The 10419-nt window shown below is 36.7% G+C and overlaps 1 protein-coding gene across 1 annotated transcript; it reads right to left on the reverse strand.

The window, feature by feature from the left end:
* Positions 1–781: 781 nt before the first annotated feature.
* Positions 782–6091, reverse strand: LOC148124291 (vomeronasal type-2 receptor 26-like). The gene is made up of 2 exons (XM_087916796.1): positions 6073–6091; positions 782–1677 (listed from the first exon to the last, which is right to left on the reverse strand). Exons 1-2 carry the CDS (start codon positions 6074–6076, stop codon positions 782–784), a joined length of 900 nt encoding a protein of 299 aa, XP_087772922.1. The 5' UTR covers positions 6077–6091.
* Between the last annotated feature and the right edge of the window lie 4328 nt (positions 6092–10419).

The raw sequence follows: 10419 nt of genomic DNA on the forward strand, positions 1-10419 counted from the left end.
AGCATAAATTAGTCAGAAAGATTGAAGGGAGAGGAGTTTTTCCCCCCCATTCCTTAGTCTGTTTAAAATTCCCACTCATTTACCTTGTCTCCTTTTTCGGCATTGCCACTTCTTTGCTTTCATTGTTGTAATCCATAGCACTGGGGAATTAGTTAGAATCTCCTCCACATTTGCAAAGACAGGTGGGGGTGAGGAATCAGAAAGCTGCTCATTAAGGAAACATTGCCTAATTCTTAGCAGATGGTCTCGTGAGTATTAAATCCGTAGTGAATTGTAGATAATAATAAGGAATAAAGGAACCATTAGATAGCATTTCACTGAGGCAGCCATCATCAGCGCCATCTTGGTAACTTCTAAAACAGACAGAAAATATTAGAAACACCAATCAAGTAGAACACTGCCAACTCCAAGACCAATAAACACAGAGCAAAACTCCCAACCAATCAGAAGGAAGAAAAAAACATTCAAACAAAGCTTGAAACTAGCACCAAATTTAAAACAGAAATGGGTATGAAACCCTGACACACACAACGAAGTCGAACCCAATACACAAGCCTGATGATGGCAGATGAGATTCACTACAACTTTAAAAGCACAACTATAAAGATGTGGGAAAATACCCAAACAAAGCTGAATATATAGCTACTGCCTCGTGGGTCACTTTGATGTGATGATATGAGGGAAGAATGCATATCCTGAAATTGGAAAGAAAGAAAACAGTCCTGAATGATGAAAGTAAATGATTAGCCTACATTCAAGGGATGTGATATAAATATCAGTTTTATTTTTTTATTAGTTGCTCCTTCTTATTCAAATCAGGTCTCAGAATAATGATATAGCACTTAGGAGAAAAGATGCAGCCCAGTAACCCAGATGCTGAAGCCAAAATGGAGAAGATCTCAACAGCAACCACATATTTCCCCTTGGTACTCAAATAGGTGGGAACAAATGATACCCACACACTGCAAAAGACCAACATGCTGAAGGTGATGAATTTGGCTTCATTGAAACTGTCAGGTAAATTCCTAGCCAAAAAGGCCACAGTGAAAGTGACAGCGGTCAAGAGCCCCATAAAGCCAAGGACAGTATAAAACATTGCGATTGAACCTTCATTACATTCCAGGACAATTTCTTCAACCATGGAGTGCATGTCTGAATCTGGAAATGGGGGAGACATTGCCAACCACACTACACAGATGGTGAACTGAGCCGTGAAGACAGATAGGACAATAATGTTGGCCATCCTTCTCCCCACCCATTTCCTCATTTTGGAGCCTGGCTTTGTGGCCATGAAAGCAAGAACTACTATGGTTGTTTTACCCAAAATACAAGAAAGAGCTGTAGAGAAAGTGATACCAAATGTAGTTTGTCGCAACAGACATTTCACTAAACCAGGTTGCCCAATGAAGAGCAGAGTACAAGGGAAGGAGAGCAGGAGAGCAATGAGAAGAATGTAGGTGAGGTTCTTGTTGTTGGCTTTGACAATGGGAGTATCCTGGTTTTTAATGAAGATTCCTAGTACCGCAGCTGAGATGACAGAAAAGGAGACTGCAATCATTACCAAAGAAATACCCAACGGCTCTTGAAAAGTCAAATAAGTTACAGTTTTTGGAAGACAATTATCTTGACCCTTGTTTGGATATTGATCCTCTTGACATGGGAAACAATCATCTAAGTCTGGGGGGAAAGAACAAATAAAACTGTTTCACAGAACCATGATAGGTTTTAAGCATGAAAAAATAATAACATCCTACATTTTATAAGTTTCTATGAGTTCATATTATTTTTCTCAAAATAATTTAAAATGAAATTCATTAGATAATGCAGTGTTGATTTTCTACATTCTTTTAGTTATACAGCTATCTCAAAAATTTTATATGACATTTTTACTCTCCAGGTAGAATAGGAAGGAAAAAGAATTGAAACAGCAGGAAAAAAAACAGCAGGAAGAGAAGAAGAATGCAAATCATAGAAATTTATTGATCCTTAAATGAATTGGTTGATTGCAGCATTAAATATTTCCCAAAAGTGTGTTTCAAAAAGCATCTAGACTTTCCTTGTTTTTCCTTGAAGACATTTTGCTTCTCATCCAAGAATCTTCTTCAGTTCTGAATGAAGCCAATCAGTCAGAAGCCAATCAGTCAGAACTGAATAAGCTTCTTCGATGAGAAGTAAAATGTCTTCAAGGAAAAAAAGACAGTTTGGGGCCAAGGGGAGGGGGCAAAGAGGGGTCAACGGTGGTTAATAGTTAACCGGAAGGTGCTTCAGCCCTTCAGTCCATCCAGCGCTTAGCAGAAAACAAGTCCTCTGATCTTCCCCTCCTTTCTCAAGACACGCTACCCAGCCCCAGGCAAACAGCTGGTCGTGAAGGTCGGGTGCCAGAGAAGGAGCGCCAACAGGCAGCAGACCAGGAACAGAACCAGGTCCGGGTCTGCTTCCCGGCCCCGTGGTTTCGTCGACCCTGGTTTTCCCATGGGGCAGCCCAAACCCTTTTTTCCCCATAAGGAAAAAGACAGTTTGATACCTCATCTATTTTCTTCTTTTAACTCAAATGGCCATTTTTTGCTGCCTGATTTCTTCATGTACAACTAGGGGTCCCTTCCCAACATTTGTTGCATTCAACTCAGCATAAAGATAAACAGGGATCGCCCCAGTAGACAAACGCTGTGCCTGACCCCCTATTAGCTACCCAGCATTTGGCTGTCCAATCCTTTCTAGTTCCTCAAACGCTCTCCCAATGAGTCCCTTTGTCACGGCATGCCTTTAGATACCTAGTTCTTTCAGCAGGACATTGAAGGGTCTTTGTGTGGAGTGTTACAAAAGCAAATCGGCCGACGCTAGTAGCACCAACAAGTGGTCCTCCTTTGGCGGTCATTGATATCCTGCTTGGGTCTTGGCACAAAGCTCTATATCTAGCTTGTCTTTCCTGGTTCCAAAACCTTCTGTTCTGTTCCTCATCTTCAGCTATTTCTTCCTCTAGGGGCTCTAATTCTTCCTGTACTTCTTTCCTTTACATTATTTTTAAAGTTACAGGGATACTTAATGGGATTTCTATAGGATTCAATAACCACCTGCGTTATTGTTATCCTGCTCTAACTTATCCCATCCTACGTGCTCCAGAAATTGGGCATTGGCACTACATAACACCTTAGATGTGCCTTTCTCCCAAAATCTATATGCCCTATGGTTAGCTTGGTAACCAACGAAGAATAATTGTTTAGCTCTATGTTGCCCTTTACGCCTGAGTTGTGTAGGGATATGCACCCATGCTGGTGCACAAATGTGTGCAGGTAACTCAAATCAGGCTTCTTGCCATGCCACATGGTGAATGGTATTTCACCAGTGGTTGAGTTAACCACATTGTTTAATAAATGATTAGCACACATTGTGGCCTCCCCCCACAAAGAATCAGGTAACCCAGAATCAGTTAACATAGTACGGGTCATAGCCTGCAATGTTTGGCCTCGCCTTTCAACATATGCATTGTGCTGTGGTCTGTATGGTGCAGATGTCTTATGAGCTATTCCAGCTGCCTTTAACCTATTCTGGAATTTGCTATTAACAAATTCCGTGCCATTATCTGTCACCTGGGTTATAATTTGCCGTTTGGTTTTTCTTTCAGCAAACCTTAACCAGTTGAAGAAATGTTGATATGTTTCAGTTTTGCTTTTCATTAGGTAGCAAAACCCATATCTATAGAGTAATGGTCCATAATGCTCAGTATATATCGAGCACCCCCATACTGGGTTTCTTTGGACCTATAATGTCTGCAAATACTACTTCTAAAGGTTCTTTAGTTTTGAAACCATTTAGCCTATTTGCAGGCATTATTTTACTCTTATCTTCACAACAGACATTACAACGCAAATACTTATCACAGGGTTTTAACCTTATTCCTTCAGATAACTCTACTGTACGTTTTAGCATTTTAAAATTCACATGCCCCAAACGTCTATGCAATAAATGGATACATTCATCATGAGGCTTGATATTATTAAATACAGTCTGTGCCTCCCCTTTCTTACTATCATGTAAGACATATAATGCTCCATTTAAAGCTGCAGTTACCTTTTGCCATCTCTTTCCAGTATGCACTTATTATTCTTAAATGTAACTACATATCCTAGTTTATCTAATACTCTTACAGAAAGTAAGTTCATCTTTAACTGTGGTACATATAACATTTTTATATTCTGGTTTAAACATGGACAATAAGCAATACCTTCACCCTTGGCCTTGAGGTGCCAACCATTGGCAAGTGATATACGTTGTGAGCTTGTAGACATTTTTATAAACTTTGTCTTATCTCTCGTGATGCAGTGGGATGCACCACTGTCCACCACCCATAAATCATTCTTCATATCACAATTGCCAAACATGGCCAGTTCATAGGATTTCTTTGGCTTCTTTACATTCTGGCTTTTTCCTTTTCTGCAGAATCTTGCCAAATGTCCTCTGCCTCCACAATTAAAACACTTTTAATTGTGTATGCCTTCGAAGATAACTTCTCTTCTTCCGGGTGCTTTACTTTACACAGCTGGTTTCTTTCCAGCCTTGAAGATAATTTCTCTTCTTTATTAGGCTTATCTTCTCTCAGCTGGTCACGTTCAAATCTTCTTCTGGCTTCTTCTAATAGCCTGCCGGTAATCTCAGTTACTGATAAACTGTCTTTTGGCAACACCTCTAATGCAGTCACAAAATCATCATAGCTTCGATCCAAAGAAGACAATATGATGTATACTTGTTGCAACTCATTAAATATAAGCTCTTTTTCTTGTAATTCTTGAAAAATGCTTTTCATACAGTTTAAATGAGTTAACATGTCTCCATTCCTCTCAAGATGTGTTCTAAACAGCTTCTGTGTAAGATTGATATGAGCTCCTACACTGTCTCGAACATAAATCCTTTTGAGATTCTCCCAGCAGTCTGCAGCATTTTCTACTCCACGGATATGAATGAGTTGCTGGTCAGACAGGGTGAGACCTATGATGCACAAAGCCTGCTCATTCTTTCGTTCATAATCCTGTATCAGTTTATAATCCTCTTCATCATTGGGATTTAAGTTTGATACATCTAGTGGGTTTGTTATTATGTTCCACAAACCTTCTCTTCGTAGAAGTAAACTACATTTCATTGACCATGAAACATAGTTTGTTCCATCTAGTCTGGTTATCATGGACAGACTTGGCAAATTTACTTGTGCCATTTCTCTTGAGAAAAATAACTATTTAACAAACAGTTTGAATTTACAGTAATGTGCAACTCACACCAGCTCTCACTGCTATATCCTGGTTAGTTAGACTGTGCTCACTGCTGGGCCCATAACCAATGTTAGTGTTTGGGGATAAACCCCCAAGCAGAGTATGCAGCAGCAGTCAAGCCAGGCAGGCAAATGAGAGAGAGAGTGGGCCCAAGAGTATACACACACTGGAGACAAAAAACACTGTTTGTGGTTTAAAAATAGTTATTTAATTCACACAGAGATTAAGAAGTGTCATTCAGTCCATATATCATTATCCAGTATATCCATCCAGTTATCAAGTCCATTAACAGTAAATACAATGTCCTTATCTGCTTGTAAATCTTCTCCTCCCGATACCTTTCTCTCAAAGACAACGCTGAATCCTCAGCTCACCAGGCAAACAGTCTTTGTGTTCAGTTGAAATGGTATCTGGCACAGTAGCCTCCAAGAGTAAGCAGATAGACGTTCCAACAGGCAGCAGACCAGGAACAGAACCAGGTGCATCCAGAAGCCGGGTCTATTACGTTTCCCTTCCTACCTATATTGCTGCCTGCAACAGTTCAATTGTTTTTTGAAAAAGCAACCTTGGGATAAGAATTATTTTGGATGACTGAGAATTTCAATAGACATTATGTCCAGACCTTCTTATTGAATGGGACATATTACTTGGAACTTTGACGCATTAAATATCTCTTTGAATTATAAACAAGTAGTTCACTGATCTATACAACCTGTTAGATAGCTCAAGATTTTCAGACACCATAATACTGATTAAAAATTCAACCCCATTTAATATATTGTTCACATATTCAATATATTGCTTTGCTTACCCATTTGGTCAGCTATCTTCCCTTCTGGACACTGTCTACAGCCGTAGCAGCAGGATAATTTTCCTTCTATTTTTACCTTGCTGTAGCCAAAAGGACATTTCTCATTACAGATGGAAAGAGGCAATGTCTGTTCATGAATAAAATCAGAATCATTTCACGTGAAAAACTTACAGGTTGGAAGTGTTTATTTTATCAGGTATACATACCCTAACTTTTCACATCCTCATCAAAACTAAGTGTCCCATTACCCCATTTTATTTTGTTTTAAATTTTAAAAAGAGCATACTAGAAATATTGCATCCAAGGACTTCTGGTGATGTCACATCGTGGTGGTGCAGGAGAAATTTGTTCTGCTCTCCTCCATCAGTTTTTTGCCTTTAAACAGCCATTTGTGGTGGGGTTTGGTCCTGGAGGGACCAACAAACTGAGGAGAGACTCTTGGAGTCAATTCAGGGAAGTTGTGATCCTGAATCATCAAAAAAGAGGGCCCAAATCCAAGGTGAAAGAAGTCGCTTTTTTTGTGAGCAGACCTGGAGGCATGACAAGACAGTAAAGAAGGAAGCAGCAAGAAGATAGTGAACTAAAAGTTTTTTTTAACAATAAGTTAGTGGGGGGGATTATAACTGGAATATTGGAATAGATATTTGCTTGTATTATGGAAGCCCAGAGTGAAAGGAGTGAAGGTGGAAATCGATGGCAGTGATCTAGCTTCCCACCCCCAATGCTGGGAAAATAGTGAAAGTATTAGTTTAAGAGGAAATTTGAAAAAAAAAAAACTGGAATGGGGAGGAGAGTTGAATGGATATTATTAGAAGGAATTATCCTTTGCTAACAGTTTGAATTGAGACTGTTAAGGCTATTTTGACTGAGAAAAGAGACTGGACAGAAACTTAAGAGTAACAACGAGGAGTGACTATACAACTTTCGGAGGCTGCCATTGAGAGTGCTAAGTTCTGGTAAACTGTATAACTGTAACTAGAAGAGACTGATAGAACTGTGGACAGGAATAAAACTGACACAAGACAAGTCGTAAGATTTGATTATTATATTTCATATTGTATGTAATACCTGAATTTATCCACTTACTTATTATTAGACTATTTAGAGATTTCCTACCCATCTCCTCTTTAAGTTCATATGTCTTCTTTGAATTCACTGGAATCTGATAGTTCTACTTCATATAGATAAATTTTATTATAATAAGGGGTTATCAATGGAATATATTATATGGAAATTTGTTTGGAGAGTGATAATTAACTTTTTCACTTCGCCTTTTTTCTCTTCCCTGCTTTTCCTTTTTTCTTACTGATTTACTGTGGATTAATGAAGATGTTATATTGCTTATTATAATGATAATTTAAATATTTTCTTCTTTCTTGTTGATTGTTAAGAGTTAAGAATTGATAATTTGTATTTTGAGAACTGTATATTTCGTTAAAAAGAGTAACAGTTATAACAAATTTAAATACTCATTCCCGGCTATAACATTAAGTGATACTTGATACTTATTAACATTTGTCAACATCTTAACTTATTGTTAATCTAAGAGTCAGATAATTGATAATTGATTTGCCTTGGAAAGATTGATTGACCTGTTGATTAATTGACAACAATTTTTCAAATTAGCAGTGATAGAGAATTAACCTAACTAATTAAATAACAAAAGAAACTTTTTACTAATTAATAGGAAACATTTAAAATGTATAAACTACTTATAAAGTTGATGGTAATTTTGGATAATATAAATAGGATTGTAGATGAGCAATACAAAATTATCAAAGATATGACCAGCATTACCACTATGAAGACCAGGAAAAAACCTGTATCAACGGTGGCATTATCCAGTCCTGCAGTGTCGACTCAACATATGATCAAAGGGATGTTGGCTCCTGAAAAATCTAGCATTACAACTAGCACTCAATCAGTCCAAGCTTCTTTATTAGCAATTCAAGGAACAATGTTAATGTTACAAGAATCAATGTCAAAAAATCATATTGAAAGTAGAGCGGACAGGGAAACAATGAAAACTTAACTGAAAACTGAAATAGGGGAAATGAAAGCTGAAATTATGAACCTGGATGAGAAAATAGGTCTGATTCAGGAATCTATGAAAAGGAATGAAAAAAAAGATTAGAACAATTGAACAACAATCTAACCAAACGGAGAAAAAAACTAGAACTTATAGACCAAAAAATTACTGACCATAATAAAGAGACAGAAGAGGCCTTAATTCACCTCGAGATGGTCAGAACCTCTTATTATCTTAGATTTCAGAATGTAGAGGAAGTCAAAGAGGAAAATTTAGCATTGGTGATGGCTGAGCTCTTAGTGGAGCTTCTGCAAAGAGATAAGAATCAAATAATAAACAAAATAGATGACATTTACAGAATTTATACAAGCTACACAAGATGGCATAGACTTCCTTAGGAGGTCCACATTAGATTCGCTAGAAGGAAAGTCAAAGATATAATCTACAAGATTTCAAGGGAAGAAATAATAAAGTATAAAGATAGAGAAATAATTGTGCTGAAACAAATTCCAAGAAGAGTCCCGGAACAGAGGAAAGACTATCAGTTCCTCACCAACTATCTTAACCAAAAAAAAAAAAAAAAAAATCCTTTAAATGGATCACTCCAGAAGGTATTTTGACAACATGGAAGGAGAAAAGAGTGAAAATCAATAATTTAATTAAAGCACAAGATTTTTTTGAACAGATAGGTGGATTGGAAGAGGAAACCAGTAGTAAAGACAAACTTGAGACCTCAAGACAAGAAGAAGTGCAACAATAAATTAAAGAGAAAGAAAAAGAGCAAGAGAAAGAAAGTAGGGGAGAAGCAGCTGCTCGAGAAGAAATAGGAATCAAAACTAGGAATCAAACAACAACCAGAACTAATGAGGGATAAAGGCTAGAATAAGGAACAATGGAAAAAGGATAGAAATTAACATCTATTAATATTAATGGACTAAATGATTCATCCAAGAGAAAAAGAATATTTTCTAAATTAGAGAAATAGAAATTTGACAAAATATGTCTTCAAGAGGTTCATATCAAATTACAAGATCAGAGATATCTACAAAATAAAAAATGGGGAAATTGTATACATCATTAGCAGAAGGAAAAAAGAGAGGAGTTGTATTATATATTAAAGAAGAAATAATATCAAAATTGATCTATAATAATACAATGGGGAGAATATTAATTGTAGAGGTGGTTATACAAAATAAAAGTATTTTACTGGTAGGGATATATGTCCCCAACAAAAATCAGAATGAATTTTATAAAACCTTATATGAGAAATTAATAGAATTAGGTAACCCAGATATTTGAATAATTGGTGATTACAATGCAATTATTAATAAACAGGACTATGCCAGTGACCAAACACCCCCCCCCAAATGGAACATATTGTCGAAAAACTTTTTTGACATGGCTGAAGAATTAGATTTAGTAGACACTTGGAGATAGTTGAACCCAGGGGTGACTCAATTCAATTTCTACTCCAATCTGCACAAATCTTGGTCCAGATTAGATATGGAATGGGTGAATAGTGATTTATTTAAAGATATACAAGTTATAAAGATACTAACTAATACTTGGGCAGATCACAACCCACTGCAGATAATCTGGAAGGACTGAGTCGGTAAAAAAAGTAGGTGGACACTTAATTCACAACTATTGAAAGAAAAAAGGTATATTCAAAAAATTAGGGAAGAATTAGATGGATTTTTGAAATTCAACAAAAAACAGGATACCTCATTGCACTCTGGGACACAGTGAAGGAATATCTAAGGGGAATATATATAGCTTACATGGCCAATAGAAATAAAGAAAGATAGAAGAAACAAAATACTTTAACAAAAAAATAAATAAAAGATTTGGAAGATAGATTAATGAGAACCCCGGGGGATGAACAAATTAGAAATGATCTGGCACTATCTAAACATGAAATGAATATTTTAGACCAGGAAGATTTAACCAAGAAATTACAATACATAAAACAAAACCATTTTGAGCACGCAAACAAACCCGGTGGATGGTTAGCATACAAATTGAAAAAAGAAAACCAATAAAGAACTATATACCAATTAAAAGACAATAATGGAACAGTAGAGACTGCCTTAGAAAAAAAGAAAATAATTGTAAGAGATTACTTTGAGAATCTATATAATCATGATATAGTTGATTTATATAAAATAGAAGAATATTTGAAAGAGAGAGCTTTATACCTGCTACCGGAAGATAAGAAGGAGATATTAAATAAGGAAATAACTCTAAGTGAGTTAAAGGAGATGATCAAAAAACAAAAAAGTAATAAAGCCCCAGGCCCAGATGGCTTCCCACTAGAG

This window comes from Pseudonaja textilis, chromosome Z (assembly GCF_049901715.1).
Source record: "Pseudonaja textilis isolate UNSWEBS1 chromosome Z, rPseTex1.2, whole genome shotgun sequence".
Lineage (NCBI taxonomy): Eukaryota > Metazoa > Chordata > Lepidosauria > Squamata > Elapidae > Pseudonaja > Pseudonaja textilis.